This window comes from Ammodytes marinus (assembly GCF_949987685.1).
Source record: "Ammodytes marinus genome assembly, chromosome: 18".
In the NCBI taxonomy this organism is placed as follows: Eukaryota; Metazoa; Chordata; class Actinopteri; order Uranoscopiformes; family Ammodytidae; genus Ammodytes; species Ammodytes marinus.
Window position 1 is genome coordinate 11025925 of NC_137222.1, and position 20190 is coordinate 11046114.

The 20190-nt window shown below is 41.3% G+C and overlaps 1 protein-coding gene across 5 annotated transcripts in view; it reads left to right on the plus strand.

Annotated features, from left to right (window-relative positions):
- LOC307264919 (mediator of RNA polymerase II transcription subunit 13-like) overlaps positions 1-20190 on the plus strand; it is a 77668-nt gene that overhangs the window by 25746 nt on the left and 31732 nt on the right. For all 5 annotated transcript variants that reach the window (XM_080046464.1, XM_080046466.1, XM_080046468.1 and 2 more), the window contains exon 3: positions 18312-18396. In XM_080046464.1, coding sequence (XP_079902590.1) covers positions 18312-18396 — 85 coding nt within the window. The remainder of the gene's footprint in view (positions 1-18311; positions 18397-20190) is intronic.

A 20190-nucleotide genomic window follows, 5' to 3' on the forward strand; every position in this document is an offset into this window, starting at 1 on the left:
AATTGGCCAAGAGAGAGAAAGTGTGTGTGTGTGTGTGTGTGTGTGTGTTTTGAGTGAGGGCTGGCAGAGGTCACAAGGTAATTGTCCTGTGAAAAACTGGTTGCCAAATGTGTGTGTGTGTGTGTGTGTGTGTGTGTAGCGGTGTGCAGGAGGGGAGGGCTCACCTCTGCCTCCATCTGTCCACGTCTGGCTGTGAACTCATAATCTGGCCTGTGGAGACAAACCCTCTTCACCGCTCGCCACCTGCTTCAGAAATACAGGTTAGACGGAGGTTGTTGCCGTTATAGATCGGCCCGGCAAAAGGTAAATGCTCATCAATGAGGCGTACATAATGTCTTTGATATGTTAGGAATCTATGCTACCTGTCTCTTTTGGATGGAAGCATTTTCTTTGTTTCATCTCATCTAGAAAGTGTCATGTCTGCAGCACCAGTTAGATAAGTGTTTTTGTTTGATTTGTTCTAATGAAGGGCACCTGACTAGGTTGAGATTGGACTGTATTTAAACAGTAACATCATCTTAGATTAAGGAGTTAAAAAAAGTCTGCCTCATTAAAGGAATAGTTAGACATTTCTGGGCAATTCACTTGATGGAGTGTAAACAGGACAAGGTGGGGTTTTACAGGTGGTTAAGTGCTGAACTATTTCTTGTCTCTGCTGGTTGCCAGGCATGGATGACAAAACTCCAGTGGCTGCATCCCGCCAAGAATTATTAGGTAGGGAATACCAAACTTGTAAAGTTCACCTTTACATTGTTGAATCAGTTGACTCTAACAAATTAATCTTTCAAGTGTAAAATGTTCTGCTTAGTATGCATCTTTTTCAGAATTCATGAAAATAGAAATCTGTGTCAAGATTGTTTGCCAAAGTTGGTGTTCATGTAAAAAAAATCTAAAATTAAACACTTGACAGAGCCTGTCTAGCAGTTTGACACTGTTATTAAGCTTTCATGCCAAGCTAAAATAATTGTTCGGCTGCTGGCTGTAGAGAAGCTGTGCAAGTTACAGCATCCTAAGTACTCAGACAATGAGAACTATTTACACCTATCCACCGTATTGCACTGTTGTATCCTGCATGGCACTGCTTCTGCTGATGGCCCCTACTTGAATCAGTTACGGATTAAGTGTTTGCTCAAGTGCATCTCAACAGCCGTTGTTAAGTGAATGGAGCTCGGTGTCCGTTTCACCTTTTTCCTGATAATTGCTGCCAGGGATTCAAACCGGTGATCCTGAAGTGCCGGCTCTTCATGCGCTCGCCTACTGTGTGAACTGGAACCAACTGATCATTTTGATGATGACAGTTGACAGCTGTATAAATAGCCCACTGTATACAGTCAAGTTCATCCTTTAAGGTTGTTCTTGGGCTGCCACATTCTGGAATCCATCACAATATATTACATTTTTAAGATCAGGGAAGCAGGGAGTGTGTTTTGGTGTGTTTTGAAAATCTCTCCTTCGTCTCATTACTCCAATTTGATGTTTTAAGTTATAAGTAGATTCAATCATTGGTACTGATGTCGTCATAATGATACAATCCAGTAGCAAACGAAGAAGTGAAGAAGTAAATAAAGTGGGGTTGTCCTAGGGGTGATGTTAGAAGAGCTTTGCAGGCGCTGCTCTCTCTCTCTCCCCTGCTCAGCTTTTGTGCCAGTGTGATCCGTGCATGCACAGCAGAAATGATGAGGGCTTTGCAAACACGTCGGACCAATCCTCGCGGGATGGCACGGCGCTTGGCTGAATGCTGTCGGAGAGAGAACAGGTGCCAGCGAGCAGACAGGAAAGTGTGTTTCTGACCTGATAATGTGGGTGAAACTGCTAGTTTCTTTTTTGGCCAGGAAGCCCATTTTACGGTTATGACTCGTAGTCATAAATCGCTGAATAGGAATCGGATGAAAGGCGCATGGAGATTAACAAGTCGAAGGGCCACACGGGTCAATTGGGGTAAATTAAAGCAGGCAGGATGTGAATAAACCAGAGTCGATTAAGAGTGAGAAACCTATCTCTGTGAATGTGTGTATTTTTTCATGGGGTCATTTCAAAGAGAAAAAAAATCCAAGAACAGCAACCTGCTATTAACTCTTTTTATGTTCATATTCATCACCCCCTGACATTTTTCATTGATACAATAAAATGCATTGAAATATATTCCCTTTTACTTTCCTTTTTGTGGAATAAAAAAGCGAGAAATCGAAGAGGCACAACTCAGTTTTGAACCTTCTGCATTGAATCAGCTGAACCCTGATGATACCTTTTTCTTAATGGAGAGGCCATTGGAAGAGCTTCGGCCCCGATCTAAAAGGACTCCCGAGCCCCCTTTTCTGTGTCAACAAGTTTTACTTGGCACTCATTCTTTCCTCTGACGCTCGCCTCTTCCAGCCCTCTTTCTCTCTCTCTCTCTCTCTCTGTCCTCCCCCTCCCCCTGCTACTCCTCCTCTTTTCAGGCTTTGTTGTGCTTTAGTTTTTCCTCTCCTCCCTTGTTTTTGGGGTTGCTCTCTGTGATGTTAGGGTGGCGCATGTCTGCGAGCAGCACGCTCTGTTCCTTGGCAAATAAAAGGTGGGGGTGTACGCTTGCCAATCAAGGGCCCTGCTGCTTCTCTCTATTCCTTCAGGGTTTGTCTTATAGGAACAGCTCCTTTAGAAGCAAAACTCAAACACAGGGAATGAATAATTGGCCAACCCGTTTTTTTCTTCTTCTCCTTGAATCGGGAACTAGGTCGCCGGCTGACACATGTCTCAATAGGGAACAACGTCTATGAAAGAGAGAGACCTATGGAGGTTATAAAAGCCCCCCACTGAAGGAATGCTGCTTCACCTTCTGAGACACACACACACACACACACACACACACACACACACACACACACACACACACACACACACACACACACACACACACACACACACACACACACACACACACACACACACACGGGGTCGGGAGAGGCACACAGAGAAGACAAGCATTTGACTTTTTTTTCTCTTTTTTTTCTGTCTGGCTTTGGCCGGTGAAAAAGTGAGTCACATGTGGAAAGCGGCGATTCCATGATAGCAAGAAAAAAAGAAAAAAAAAAAAGAAAAACACAAGCAAGGAAAAGAGGGGAAGAAGGGCGGGAAGAGTGGGAAGGAGGAGAGGGAGGGGTAGGACGAGGGAGAGATACATGTAGTGAGAGAGAGAGAGAGTGTGTGTGTGTGACAGGAATGCATGCTTCATCAGAAGAAAATAAATCTGTGATTTCTTATTGGGCAGTTAGATATGTGTAGTTGGTTTATTATCCTGCATTTCTTTTCTGTTTTTTTTTCAGTTCTTTATTTGCCATCCTGCTGGCTAAAACAACATACACTCATTTTTGAAAAATGGCCACTTCACACCTCCTCTTCACATCTCTCTCATCTTCAAATCCAGTGAGAAAGAATCAGTCTGTTCTGTAGCTATGGCAAGTTTTTCCCTGACAGGGTGGACAGATGCAGTCCCAGAAATACTCGAACCTTCACACCGCAGAGGAGTAAAAAAAATAAAAATAAAATGTGTTCAAGACGTGGGGGAAAAACTTTTTCCTCTTGACTTTTCCCTGACAGACAGGGGGCAGATATACATGTTGAGGGGATGGTGGCTGGTTGGGTGGGAGTGAGGTAGGAAATAAGGAATGAAGTAAGCAGCAGTCGGGGAGAAGGGAGGAAAAAATTGCCTCAGTCATGTTTACTTGTCTGTAAATTTGTGGGGAAGGACGGGAGAATCTCTGATTTCCTTTCCCGCCTCCTCTTTCGTCTCTCCACCCCTTGTGAGCTGTCGGGGCGTGGCTTGTGACCTCCTGACCCCGTACCGTGTGTGTGTGTGTGTGTGTGTGTGTGTGTGTGTGTGTGTGTGGGTGGTGTGAGAGGGAGAGACGAGATGGTAGGGGTGAAGTTTCCCAGCTGCACGGACAAGGGGTGGGGGTGTAGGTTTTGTTCCCCCCTTTGCAAGCTTTCAGTTTTTTGAAAGAAAAGCCACAACCTGAAAGAATGAGAGCTTTGTGTGTGTGTGTGTGTGTGTCTCTGTCTGTGTGTGTTTGTATGTGTCTTAGTATGGAGAGAGTGCGACAAAAAGATGGAGAGGCTAAAAGATTGTTGAAGAAGGAGTCAGAGAAAGAAGAGACGGCAGTGTGGGAATTATAGTTAGAGTTGGTGTAAGTGTGGAAGGGTGCAACTTCAAACAAACAAAAAAAGATTTGGGAAGCAGAGTTGAGGGGTGGGGCAATCTGTGATATGGAGGGTGGAGGGAAGTTTATGAGGGAGGGAAGGGAAATGAGAGAGAGTGTGACATTTTGGTTTGGCTTTCAAGATAAACAAGCTAGCACTAATATAGAGGAATGATGTATTCTTACTCTTTTTTTGTCTTTGCAGCTCCTCATAAGGACAGTGTTTCATGTTAAACCTATATACAAAAAGTATTTGTGTTTTCAGAATATATTATTTTCTATAAAGGTAGGGTTTGAAAGCACAATACACAGAAATGTGCGGCTCACATGGGTCAAAGACAGACACCGTCTTTTCTATGTCTGTGTACGGGAAAGATTAAAATGTTTCTGCTGTGTAGATGGTGGGCTTATATTAACGTTGCCTCAGGTTATACGCTTCCCTTTTCAGTTCAACATTCCAAGTAAAATTTTTTTCTATCTTGTCCACACTAATCTGTGTGCAATAACAACTTGAACACTTGTGATAGTAAAGAGTATAGAGGGGCTCAGACTGAAGCACCCTTACAGCCGTCTGTGATAACAGTAAAGATAATGTAGAACAAGTTGTAGTGCTCACACTGTGTATACAGGCAAATGGGAAGTTGATGTTTTTTTCTCTCCATTTGTTTTCTTGTTAGAATTGAGACAAATTTGTATTTTTTCATCCTGGGCTGCATAGATAAAATTCCCTTGATGCTATGCAGCACTAACAATGCAGTAGTTTTTGAATATAGCGTTGAGCAGTTACAGTGCACTAAAAAATAAATAAAAAAATCTTAAACATGGCAAAAAGCTAAGCAAAAACATGCCTTTGTTCATATAAATAAATAAGAATAGCACTCCTTCACATCTTGTTCCAGCCTGACTTTATTTTTTGTTTGTGGGGACTAAAGCCAAATTTATTTAACAGCTAAAATGACTCAAAACATGAGGCTATATGCAGTATATTGGTAATTTCTTTTTAAATATATAATTGGAGGATTAAATGGAATGAATACTGTTGTCGTTTCCCTTCATCCTCGGTTTTTGAGGACGCGCCAGCTGCCTGTGATATCTGCAGTGTGCGTGCGGCCCCTCAGCCTGCCTCAAGTGACTACGACGGCCAAATTGATTTTTTCCCCTGGCGTTTTTTTATCACCATCATTGAAATGCTGATTTTGTAGCAGTACCAACACACACAATCGATGTGTCCACAATAGACAGACATTCCCCTATACGGACGTCAGTTGTGTATTGAAACAATAAGCAATTATGAAAATGCGATTCTTTTTTTAATCCTGAAAGCCTGCTGCACATGTAGACTCGTTAGCAGATATGTGTCCAGTCACTCTCTTCAGTATATATACAGTATTAAATAGGCTGGACACACTTGTAGTTGTTTAGCCTATTGAGTGAAGTATTCCTTTTTTTCTTTTACTGTATATTTACACTGGTGCAATGTGCTTGGTGATGCCACTGAAATGAATTCCCACATCCTCTTTTACAGTGGACTGTTCTTTCATCATGCTTATATGTTTATCCTTATTCTTCTGTTACCACATTTCTGACTCAAATGGCAGAGGCCTGAAGGGTTTAAGAGAAAAAAAGGAAAGAAAAAAAGGATAATGAGACATTGTGAAGCCAAAAGTAGGAATGAATTGGAAGCTTGAAGCAAGATTCCCACAAAACCCCGCGGAAACTGTACTTTTGGTTGTTTTGTTTCTTTTCTTTTCCCTTTTTGGATAAGACTCATATTCAGCTACATTGCTGCCATGAAATAAATCCTATTATGTCGAATATTACTTCAACAAACCCAAGTGTTGTTAAGTAAGAAAGAAAACACAGGAACAAATTAATCAACATCATTATTCACCAGTTGTGCATATTCCATTATAGTTTGTGTGTTGCAAATTGAAGTTTTAGTTGTCAGCGGTGCACAGCTGACTCCACTGTTTTAAAATGAATCTGGTTTGAATACAAACCAGAAAATGCTGCATCACTTCTTGGTATAGTTCTGCAGGTACATTTATTGTCTTTTAGCTTCTGCAGCTTCCTTAATCAATTGAGTCTCTACCTGGCTTCTATGAGATATCCAATTCAACAGGTGAGACCTCTTTAATGATTGGCTGTTTTTTGGATTATGCTGTAAGTGCTCTAAGGACCAGACTAGGGACCGGCAATGACACCCCAGACACCGCTGCAAATGAACTGCAGTTTGGCCTGCCTTGAAAGAGAGAGAGAGAGAGAGAGAGAGAGAGAGAGAGAGAAAGAGAGAGAGAGAGAGAGAGGAGGGCTCTCCATCTCCCGCCCATCCTTGAATGAGTGAGAGCTTTACTGTCTCTCTCTCTCTCTCTCTCCCTCTCCCTCTCTCCCTCTCCCCTCTAGTGGCAGTTAGGGAGCCCTGTGGAGTCCCGCTAAGCCTCTCAATAGCCGCCCGGCCTCCCACCTCGAGGCCCATTCACTTCTAATGAGGTGCTCAAGTGTCTGTGGCTTAACATGAGGGTCAACGCCGCAGAAACGGGCCCTTTTTTACACCGCTATAGCTCCACCGCTCCGGCAAAGTGCCAAAGTGATAAATGATCTCACGCTCTTTATATTTTAATCTGTCTGTGATTCATTTTAATGCGCATCGGTAAAATGCCTGTCGAACTTTTTTTTTCTGTGCGCCGACCAAATTCTTCATTAATATTAACTGTCTTCTTCCACTGCCTGCTTGCTCACATTTTTCAGAATATTTACATAAATTAAATCCTCGGAGCGCTTTAAAAAGAACGTGTGCTAGATTTCTTCGCCTGTGCATGTCACAGCGCTTACCAGCTGCTTTGACACTTGACACATTATTTTGACAGTTGCAGGTACATGTTGAGTGAACGGGCATCAAAGGGAAAGCATCACTTCACTTGTCCTGAAACACACTCAAAATATCATGGCTGCCGTAACAGACCTCATGTACTTGAGGAGGGCGTCGCAGGCAAACAAACAAGAGCCACTTTAGTGTACACTCTCCTGGCTCCCTATTCACCAACGTTTCCTACAGAACGATGAGTCAAGCACATTGTATTGTGATCGTCTGTCAATAACCTTGACCTGATGTGGTGCTGCTGTGTGTGTGTGTCGGTGTGACCCCTAGTACAAGGCTGTGTGGTTTGCTTTAATGACGTGGATTGCTTCCCAGTTTGAACAGGCATAGGTCAGTGTCTAGTCGATGTGGCACAGCGTGTTTTCTATGTGTATTCATCCCTGTATTCAATACTCGTTTTTTCTTCAGTCATCTGAAGAAAGAGTGCATTCTGCTTTACTAAGGCTACAATATTACTCAATCATGACATGCGGCTATTTAGTTGTTATTTTTCTTATGAGCAATGTTTCAATTTAAAGTAATAGTAACTTCTCAGTAAATTTATAGTAAAAAAGCATAAGAAAAATGCAAATATGTGTTCCCATATGTTAGTGTTAGTGTTAGTATAATCAGGTGCATTGATTCGCAGGCCGAGGTGCAACGAAGCAGTTGCAGAAAAGGAGGGCACAATGAGTTGTCTAAACTATGGAAAACAGAATGGATTCATGGCATAAATGTTTGAGGAAGGTTACAGACTCCCGTGACTTTTTTGATCTGTTAAGGTTTTCTTTATTGATACTCCCTCTTTTGGTGATATTTGGACGTTTTATTTCTCTTCTTTAAAAAATGTAAAAACTTTGTCCCACATTTTAAGGCTCAAGTTGAAAATGTGGCGGACTTATCGTGCTCAGTCTTCTCCTCAATTTCCCAGTTTCCTCCGCCCCTCCTGACACACAGACAGACTCCCACTTTGCGGCTGTTGCTTACATTAAAAGCAAACTGTAAATACAAGTGATCCTCCTCACCTCATTCGGCTATGTAAGCAGAAATAAACTGTTGCTGTTACTTCCTGTATACTCAGACAAACTGGATTCATTCCGAGAGGAAACGGTACAGACAGTGACTGTCCAAGAAAAAAAACAGAACAAGATGATAGTTAAATGCTGCGGCCCGAGAGCCTCAAAACTCCAAATATCTAGAATATAAACATCACTTTAATTATACAGTTGACTGATAATGATCTGGTTAAAGGTTAACTGTCAGCAGATTAACCCATAAAAATGAAGGTTCAGATCACAAGCCTAGAGCAAATTTGATATTTTAAAGAAATACTTTCTGTTTTTGTCAATATACTGTATATATCAAATAATATTTCAATTTTATAAATATTATTACCCAATTCCTTTACATTATTTATTTTTACATTTCAGTCGATGCTGAAATCCCGGTTGTGATGATGTGAGACAACATCTGTGTGACAAAATGTGTTTTCATGACAATGTGTGCAAATCCGACACCACGTGTTCATTTATTTATTTCACAATGACTTATGGGAAAACACTCAGCACTTAGCACTCAGTATCCCTCCATCCACAGCATCCCAGACGTCAAAAGATTTGCGTGTGGTGTTCCTTTTTGTGTGTGTGTGTGTGTGTGTGTGTGTGTGTGCTTGGTTGAATGAGCTAAGTGACTGTCGAATTATGTAAGGGTGTGGGATAATTCTGTTGGCTTTTCTCTCTGCACTGTTGTTCCCTTTTTGGATTGTCAGGGTTGGAGGCAAACACACACACACACACACACACACACACACACACACACACACACACACACACACACACACACACACACACACACACACACACACACACACACACACACTGTTTTTCACTTTCAGCATCATATTGGGACCATTTTTATACCCATATTATTTCTGTTGTGACTTCTTAAATGTTCTCACTCCTATGTTTTCTCTATTTTTGTCACACCAACTATCCCCCTGTCTCCATCTCTGTCTGTCTTTCCTCAAAACCACAAATCCAACAGAAACCTCTAAACAAACACACACACACACACACACACACACACACACACACACACACACACACACACACACACACACACACACACACACACACACACACACACACACACACACACACACACACGCTGTTTTATAGCAGGTTATATTGGAGAATAATCTCATTTTGTTCGTGTTGGTATAATAGCCCCAGCTACATCCTCTAATTACACCATTGACTCTACATTAATATAGTAAATATCCTGTAAATTATAAATAAGACCGACAACATGCTGTTACAGTATTGACAGAGCCTGGTACTACACATTGTATTACCCCAAATCGGCACTGGGCTGACTGGTGAGGAGTAGCTAAATAGATTAAGGGGCTTATGTGTCATTTTCTGTTTACCGAATGAAAAATAAATACAACATTCTCAGCAAGCTGACAAATCTACAAATATCTAGAAGAAAGTTTTCAGCCTCTATAAAGTGTAATGCAAGTAAATTGGATTTGAGCGTATGGCCTGCAGTGATCTGTGCAGCCTGTCTCGTTGGCTCGATGAGGAAATTTGAGATGTATTACAGCAACTGTTTTCTAGTGTCATGTCAACATGGTGATGCAGCATTGTGCATTCAGTGATTCTTCCTTGTATTATTCAATCATTCATTTTTTGTCTTTATTTTCCTGCATGCCCATGATCCCCCCCTCACCGCCTTTTTTTCTCTCAGTGTATTATATGTGCAGCTTTGTCGCTGTTTCTGTTTGCACGTGCTGGCTCCTAAAATAATTAGACAGTATTTCTGCTTCTTTGTGCATACTTACATTTCCATCTCCTGTTAGGGGTTGCTACTTTAGACCATTGCCATAAAGAAACACCCACACTTTATGCATTTCACTTCTTACTTACTCTCCTAATCGGTGGGCTGTACACATAGGCTTCACACCAGGTCATCACTGGCAGGAGTCTGACACGCTGTGTGTAGCAGTTATAGCACGTGAATAAACCACAAACTATGTAACTTCAAGTGCATAGGGTATTGCTATTTCTGCAAATCCTGATTTTTTTCTGTGAACCTCGGGGTGCAAGCACAACGAGACGTGAGCCATGTTTTCTACAACATGTGCACATAAAGTTCCTGCTTGTGCTGTTTTTTTTTTTTTTTTGTAAATTATATTTTGTTTATGTAATTCATTTTTTTTAAATAGAAGTATTTGGACAGCGTCTGTGTTGACATGCCCTGGGTCGGTGCCAGACGCCTGTTCTATACCCTCCACTTTGACCTCAGCTCAGGAGGGGAGGGGCTTTTCTGGCTTGCAACTAGACTCCCCTGCTCCAAGTGGTTTCTGTACAGGGATGACCAATTTTTTTTTTTAGATTTGACAGAATAAATTCACACACACACACACACACACACACACACACACACACACACACACACACACACACACACACACACACACACACACACACACACACACACACACACACACACACAAATGTTTTGTGTGCTCTTGTTCGTAGGGGAACACATACACATACACATTCACACCCTGGTCCCTTCTCTTGCCTCTCTCTTGCCTGACTCACTCCCATAACTATGCAAGCAACTCCAGCTCAGTCACCTAATTGATACCAGATTTTCCCCTCATCCCTTCAACATTGCCTCCTCCTCCTTTTTTTTCTCCTCCTTCTCCTGGCTGTCACTGCTGCCCCTTCGTTCGGTCCATCGTTTTAGGCTTTCTGGGTCTCAATGCCTGCCATGTGTGTGCATTCAAATGATTTGCTATTAGATACTGTATGTATACTCATAAACCTGAACATTGTGAAAATAGTTGATGAAATAGTTGAGTTATATATCTATATACTACTCCATGTGATACTTGCATCCGAAACAAACGTTCCATTTTCACTGAAATATGATCACCATTATAACTTGATAAGCGAGTCAGTTAAAGTTCACAGTTGGATGGCTGCAGTTTTTTACACCTGAAGGAGGACTGACTGGATGTGATAAGCAGACTGCCAACATTCAGGACTAGATATTCTAGACCAGAAGTTGTAAATCTAATCCGTTTTTTTCCGAGACGAGGTAAATGCAGTGTGAGTCATTGGGCCTCCAGTTTAAAGCTTGTAAAAAATGTGTTAACTTTGCACTTCAAAGCAGTCCACAAAATGTTCTGTTTACTTCTGTCTGCATTTTGCAAAGTGGTAGTGGTTGTGTTCAGGGGCTTTAGCTGATAGATTCTGTTGTGTTGAGTTGACAGGTGTCACTGAAGAGTTTAGGAAATGGTGCCAGTGGAGCGTGAGAATGTGAGGGTGACTGTTACACAGACCAGGGGGGGAGGGGCAAACAAAAATTAGATGAGAAAGAAAAATAATGCATGTCATTCTCTTTAGTGTGTTGCAAAATCATATGTAACAGTGTGTAATTATAACCTTCTATCTCAGAGCCTATTTCATTTCATGCATTATGTTCCAGCAAGTATTACATATCCTCTTTATTGGGAACATATTTACTCCATGTAAAACATACAGCACAGACTCTGAATGCTGGCAACTGAGAATTGCAAGAACCGACGTCAGTGTGCTCAATTTAAAAGCATGGCCATTCATACAGGCTTGCACAATTGCACAGTGTTGACATACCACAGGATACAAGGCACAGTTAGATGCCATTGCCATGTCCTTATGCCACCGCTGTCAGATGATACTTGACGTTTAATTGCCTGATCCTTGTCCTTGTGTGTGAAGGAATCTTTCCCATCAGCCAGCTTGACGCTCATGTGACTGAGAAAAAACAAAAAAACAGAAGTCAAACAGACCGCCAGGGCCTATACAGCTGCTGTTCCCAACCAATTAAGAATATAGAAACAAACTGTTTTGCAGGTTAACTTTCTGCCAAAACTCCAAAGCTGCCGATTTCTTTGACCAACACAGCTATAAACAGACAGAGTGGGCTCAAGCAAAGAGCTAGTATACTGTTACCGAATTCAAAGCTCAGCGCTGTTACATAAGACAGTCAGACTGTTTCAAATTGATGCTTAAAAAACCCCAAGTAGAACAAATGGGATAGCTAGCTGTATGTAAAAGCCCATTTGATTTTAAATTACTTCAAGAATTAGTGTGGCTATTAATGGATGGAGACTCTTCTCTATGTCTATGTCTGATGACAAACTTGCATTTCTTTTCAACAAAAAAAAAAAAAAATTAAAAGATATCTTTATGTTCACAGCACTTATCAAAACAAGTTGTAAAAAGGCTTCACATAGAAAGCAAATTACACATACATAGAATCCCATAAAACACAGCAATACAAGTACTAAATAAAACACATAAAGAAAGATAAAGATGGCAAAACCCATAACATTGATAAAAACTAGAAACAGATTAAATCAGCGAAGGCATGTGAGATAAAAGTATGCTTTAGAGCTTTGATTTAAGAGAAGCCACTAAAATATTCATATTCAGTCATGGAAGCAATTATTTATCATGGCGGAGGCCTTGCTTCACCAAAGAAGATGATAAACACAGTTGTCACCCTTTGGATGTTACAGTATATGATACAGTTAAACATATGAAGTAACTGATCAGCTGTATGGAGCACAAAGCCAGGCTGCTTTCTCTGCTTTGCCTATACACACCAGGACAGGGCTGTACTTGTACCAGCGTGGCTGAGAGCTCCTTAAAATCCTCGGTCCACAGCACAGCTTAGGGGAGGACATCTTGTCTTGACACTTGAAATATGTGTCTTACGCCTCATTAATACTTGATGTGTATTATCCAGTTTGATTTTAGGGAATAGATATCTTTTTCATAAGGAGAGATATTAACAAAATTATGATAGAAAAGGAGAAACATTGGTGATTCGACCCCATGCAAGTGATGCATGTACAGTATGTCATTAAATATGAGCCCCTAAAGACAGGAGATGCCCCACACTAGACACTGTCAGTGGTTGTATAGTTGGAGAGCTAGAAAGTGAAAGAAACTACTATAAAAATTTGATGAGATTCAGATCCGAGATCAGAGGTTGTGTATTGAACAATAGCGGCGGGTCTGAAAGGCAGAATGACAGGAAGCAATAATTCAAACAGCAGGATCCCTTATTTAGGTATTTCAAGGTACATTGTCAGAAAGATCATTGGCCAGATATGATGTAAACAATTGTGAATGAAAGGAACTCTGACAAGATCTTTCCTCACCGAACTTTCCCTGATCCAAAGATTTAGGAACTGATGAACATAAAAGTTTGAAAAAACTACAAGAACCACAAAGATTTTAACAGGCCAGTGTTTGCCTGCCACACCTCAAACTTGATCTACACCCAAAGAACCAAAATTGGAAGCAGATTTGTCAAGTGGAAATGGAGGTAAAGTTCCTGAATAATGCACTAAGCCCCTGCACAAAGGTTCTCCCAACATCCTGATTTATAGCCCAACTTCCTGCGGTGGAAATAAAAGGGCCATTCGGTCAATGTGTTTTTCTTCCCTTCCTTTGCATGAATGATTTTAGGATCCACTTTTTGTAATGTATTGAGCGCTACGTAGCTCTCAGCTAGCCTATAGCTGCCTTTAACTCTGGCTCAGAGCCCAGGGTGAAACAGCATATTATCGCAGTATTAGCAGCCAGCACAAGGACAGTGAACTGCAATTACTATCTAGGTAAATGGGGAGACGAGTAACATTTGCACTGAACTGTGACGTTAAATCCAAATACAATATTCTGCAGAGGGTGAACATCGTTAATCAATAATAATGACTTATCAGTTACTTGTCTTTGTGCAGATCTAAAGCCCGCCGCCTAACAGCCTGTTCGCTGTTTTTGAAAACGTCAGCTTTTTTTTTTTCTCTCATACTTCATCCAGCACCTGAGGGTGTAAGGCTCTTTGTTAGGTAGGGTCACAAAAAAAAAGTAAAGTAACGTGAGCTTCACAGGACGCTAACACATTTGCCGACATGTCTCCAGTTTCTTTCAAAGCACTTGCATCACAGTATTTAAACCTGTGTGTGCATGTTGTCTGTGTTGAGGGTTAAAGCTCCAGTGCGTGTGTTTAGGATTTGTAATAGAAAACGCTGAACTCACAGGACTGTGTATGAATAATTGTTTTATACCGATTGATTTTCTAAATGTACTTAATAATATGAGATATTTGAGATTGAGGTAATGCTCTGATGATTATCTCTATATTCATTTTGGCCCCGATCATTCACTTGCACGGACACAAACACGCACCCATACAATGTGTTGCATTTATCCCTTGTAATCTGTAATTAATATAATTGTTTCACAATATGTCCACTTCAACATTTCATCAGAATCATCATGATTATTATCATCATCCTCATCTCCATTTCCCTGTGTGTGTCTCTGTTTCTCTCTCTGTCCATCTGTGCAGCCTTGTAATCTTTCTCTCCCTCCCTTATTAGTAAAAACACATACAGTAAGCATTGTTCAGCATGTTGCCATGCATAAGCACCTCAGGCGCTAGGTACACGCATGCACACACACACACACACGCACACACACACACACACGCACACACACGCACACACACACACACACGCACAGCAAACCTCTGCTCAGACATGCAGCAGGGTAGCTAATTAGTAAAGTGGCAGTGGGGTTTGTGTTGAAATCACACACACATACACACAATGTCACATGCACACAGAGAACTCATAGCCCGCACACTGCAGAGACACCACTGGACTGACTGCCGGTGCTATTGATCCAAGACAAACAAATGAATGAATGAACGAATGAGAGAGGGGAAAGAGAGAGAGAGAGAGAGAGAGAGAGAGAGAGATAAAGATAAAAAGGATATGTGTGGAGAGGGGTCATCGTGTGCAAACACAGTGTTGTCATACCTCAGCTCCCCCTTCTTTCTCTCTCCCTAAGATCAATAATATACCATCTTTGTGTTTGTTAGCACAGTATAGCCTAATAGTGGTGAGTGGTCACTCCCTCTAGTGGTGTGAGACCTGCACAGTCAGGGGGACGTGAAAGGATGAAAAAGAGTGAAAAAATGAGAGAGAGAGAGAGAGAGAGAGAGAGAGAGAGGGTTGGAACACACTGGGAAAAGAGAGAGGGATAAACAGAGAGAGAGAGATGGAAATATAGGGTTAAATCCATAGAGAGAATGAGAGGTGAAAAATACAAAAGAGTGGTAGTGGCGAGTGGCGACCCAGTTCCATCACTGCTTGTTTGTGTTTGGGGTGACGCGGTTGTTAAGAGCACCGAGGCACTGGGATGGGATGGGATGGGATGGGGGGGCAGGTTGTGTGAAATAAACACGGCATTGTGAGGACGTTACCTTACTGTACACACACACAGCACTCTCACACATACACAATGCAATGTCAGCCCCAGTGCTGGCATGTGTGCACTAAGGCACTTTGGGGAACAAGCAGCTCTCACACACATGCTCCACTCACTGGAGATGCACACTTACACATGCTCATGTTCATAATGGCTCTGACAATTTGTGATGCCCGGTGATTCCTCTCAGACTGATGTCTGCATGTAATCTACACACATGCACAAACACACTGTGGTGTTTTTTATTTAAATTTGGGGCTTCTAATTTAGAAAATGGAGTGATTGATTGATTGGTGTTTTTTTCTGGTGAATAAATTGATTTAAAAAAATAATCAATATTTAAATTATTTATTTAATAAAAAAAAAACACTTGCAGCACAGACTGTTACTAAACTGTTATATTCAGATATATATGTTGTACTAATTAAACAGAAGTCTTCTTTAGAATTTATTCTAATGGTCTAAATCTGGTTCTGTCCAAATAAATCTGTCTTTTTATCAGTAAAAATTTGTAAACAGCACCACACATTTCAGCTTTTTAGTTTAATCTAATTGAGTTTGATCACATCCAGTTCCTTTAAGACCTTTGAGGCATGGCGCTGTTCCTTGTAGCTAAGGCTGTGATGAATGATGGATCCTGATGCTTTAGAGCCCTATTGCACTTAGCTGTGCATTTAGTGTCTAGAGCGCGCTCCTCCCTCAGGCCATCTGTGTTCCTCCTCTGATTAACGGGCAGTAAAAAAAACTCCAAACATGGTGGTTACTGACTTACTGTTGGTGAAATGACAGTTGCATGGTGTTTTCTCCAAGCGTGCGCCTCACACGTCCCTATGTGATCTCACTGCTTTAATGTAGCAGATCATTGTTTTATTTCACACTCCATTTTCTATATTTATAATGTGTATGTGTGTGTGGGGTCGTGTGTGCTTGCTTGTGTGGATGCGTGACCTTGTTTGCTTGCAAGAGTGATTTGTCACACCTTGGGTTGATATGGCGCAGCGAGCTGGCTCTTTGACAACAGCGACAACATAAACAGGAGCGTCTAATGTGGATTGCATGTTTAGCAGGCGAGTGAGTGTGTGCTGCAACCACTGTCAGGATTTAAAAATAACACAATGTACACATTATTCTAGGAGCTACAGAAGAGGAACCTGCAGGAATTAAAGGCAAACGTTGAAAAGTTTCCTCTAAAGTCCATTTCTCTGGGGTGTGCTGTTCAGTTGACTTTTTTTTTTTTTGGCGGGAGTGTTGGAGGGAGGAGGATGCAAAGTTGAGGAGTCCGTGACTTAGTTTGGGAGTAAATTGAGGTCAAGAGCCTGAGGTGAAGCTGGTCATGACAAGAGTAAATGAAGATGGGTTGTGGAAAAGATTGGCAGAGCTGGGGTTAGAAAAAAAATGTATTGCGGGGATTTTTTTGAGTGAGGGAGAGTAAGGGAGATATATAGAGACAGCTAATGAGCTGGATTTGCTGGAGACTTGGCATTCTGCTCGTGCTGCTCTCTCTCTCTCTCTCCGCGGAGGAGCTGGCTACAGCAAGCTTCCTGTCTGAGCCCCGAAGCAGGAGTAAATGAGGGGTGGGTGGTGGGGGGGAAGGGAAAAGACAGAGGGGGGGGGGGGTGGAGAGGTGTTGGAAGCAATAGAACAGAGGGAAGGAGGAGAAGGAGGGAGGGTGAGGGGCGGGAGAGGGACTAGTGTGTTGAAATTGAATGCCAGGGCGCCATGTTCTCACCGCCAGCGTTTCCATGGTTACAGGGTAATTCTGGCGAGTAAGGAAATTTCATTCACTCTGGTATGAAGAAGATGCAGCAGCGGCAAAAAAAACAACAAAAAAAACAGGAGGGAAACATCAACAAAGCAACAGAGAAGGAGAGAGGGAGAAAAAGAAATGTGGAAGAGGAGGAAAGAGAAAAAGCTCTAGTGGGGTTTATGCCACCCATCCCCCAGGCGGTCTGCCTCTGTCTCTCAGTCCTTTTTTCTCTCTCTTTTTTTCGTGTGTATTTCTATGATGCTTGGTTTGTTTGCCACACACCCTATAAGCAAACACAACACCCACCCACAAGCCTCCAGTTCTTCCAGGAGCCCTGCAGGTATATGGCAAAGAACAAAGAGAAACACTGTAAACCGGCCCGTGTGTGTGTATGTGTGTGTGTGTGTGTGCTTGTGTGTGTGCTTGTGTGTGTGTTTTCTTATTGGAAGGACAGGAATGGGGGTTGGTTCAGGGGAAGGGGTCGGCGGGTTAAAGAAATGAATTGTTCACAACTCATTTGACACATGTGGACTGGCTTGCTGACATGTCTTTGGCTTGGTAAAAAAGAAGTGAAGCACATCTGACCGCGTTCGTCTTTCTTGAATTTCACACACAACCAAAAAAAAAAATGGGTTTGACTCAAAACTCTCTGTGTGTGCGTGTACAAACCTGAGCACGCAAGCATGTGTGTCAGCCTGCACAGATGACAAGCGCACACACACTCACACTTTACAGCTAACTGGAGCTGACAACTGCATGGGGTTTGACTGGGCTGTCGCTGCGGCCAACCCGACAGCTGCAGAGCCAAGCACCCTCTTTGCGACACACAATCACACACACACACACACGGCACACACACACACACACACACACACACACACACACACACACACACACACACACACACACACACACACACACACACACACACACACACACACACACACACACACACACACACACACACACACAGCATCATCCTCAGTGCAATTTCTGATACGATGTGCAGGTTTCTCATCAGCAAATGCAGCGTGTTTTGACAGTGTGAGCTACGAGCGCTCACAAGTTAAACGCTGAATCATTTGTTGTTTATTGTCCTCAAGCTGGTGTTTGCAGATGTTTCGCTGTCACAGAAAAAATATCTCAACTCATTCAGGTTTATCATTTCAATGATTGTTTCCTCCTTTTTCTTTCAGTTGCTGAGGAGGGGCTTTGGGAGTGTGGACTGTCCTACGAGTGCAGGACCCTCCTGTTCAAGGCCATACACAACCTGCTGGAGAGGTAAAAAAAAAACATTACAGACATTGTTTCATAGAATGTAACACATTTTTTATGAAGGATTGCAGTGTTAACAGTTTTGCATAAAAAGTTCAAATTCATATCATTTGAAAACATTTAATTAACTTACTTTTTCATTCAATATTTACACCATGTTTACTTAAATGTCCATGAAGCATTTATAATCGACATATAACATATTGTAAATGATTTAAATGAACATACCACTAACTCCCCCTAAGGGCACCCTTAAGTGAAGAATAAGCAGAAAATCTACAACATATTGTAAAAATCAAAATAGAGTGAGAGAAGCCATTTACTATATGTTTATATAGTGCTTAATAGCGGAGTTCTTTTAATAACTTTTATAAATACAAAAGAACATTTAATAAAATTATAGTGAGAGTGAAAGACTAGTGAAAATGAGTAATACTAGTAGATAGTGTGTAGAAGGTTAGTTTTACTGATGGATGACTGAAGTGTTCTTTACTGGACAAGACAGACCCCAGTTAAAATACACCCACACCATATTATTATAGGAATAATAAATAAAATGTATTAAGCACTTTTTTCTCACATACTGAAAAGGGTTTCAAGAGTTAATTTTTTTTTCATTAAGATTATTTTAATATTAAGAATATTTATTTTTTACTATACATTTGAATGAAAATAACTCTTTAACATTTGAAATAATGTTAGCTCTTTAAAAGAAATTTCTGTTTGTCTCTTAAAAGAACAAGTATGACTTTTTGAAATGTATACAAAAGTCACCAAACAAAAGACTTCAGGTGATATTTGTAGACGGCTTGGGTTTCCTTCCAGCCGCTTCACCTTAATGAAATTATAATCTTAGAGCTGAATCACTTGCTCAAGTACCCAAAGCTCTCCTTTCTGAGTCAGGGCCATCTGTTAAATGAAGCAGCACATATTTGCTCTCTATTAAGTTAAGCATCAGTGATCATCATAGGGGGCAGGCTAAATTAACCTTCCTATTACCTTGAAGCTAACTCCTTTTATAGCTCACTATTGCAACACAGGAGGGATCATTTCCACTCTCCCTTCCGTGTTTTACAGATGAAATTCACCTCTGATACTGTGACTGTTTTTATTAGTATTATTTAAATCGAATAATATTAATCAGACAATTACAAATATAGCATATAATGAATATTTACTGTTACTTCACCAATCTTTTAGTCGATGCTTCTGACACAAGACTTCCTCATGACATGGGCCAATTTTGGCTTGTGATGGTCAGCAGAGCTCTCTCGTGTGGTTCATTTTTTATTATTTTTTTTTCAAAAATGTCTGCACAAGACTGGAGTTAGAGCCTGTAGGTTTGGGCTTTTATGGTTGGTTGAAGTCTCGGGGTAATCAGTTTGACAGACAGTACAGATGTTTTGTTTGAGTTATGACAGTGGGACAACTGCCACTGAGGCTAAGGCAAGATTTATGGAAAAACCACGGCAGCAGTCTTACATAAGGCAAGGCAAGTTTATTTATATATAGCACAATTCAGACAGTAAGAAGTGATTATGTCAATGTTATCAATACACACAGATTATTCTCAACGCCTATGATTTTAGCATCATGAAAGTAGACTGCCTTTAAAAGTGAAAGTGTTGAAGGCTGGAGTTTGGGTTCACTGCACGACTCTTCTTAAGCTTGAGTTAGTAAAACAAGCACACATGCTCCCTAACAGCTCCTCTAATAAAAAATTGCTCTTATCAATGTTCTGATATTCGGATTCCTCTTTAGCTAGATGCTTGAACAGGCAATTGTTGACTTTATATGGTG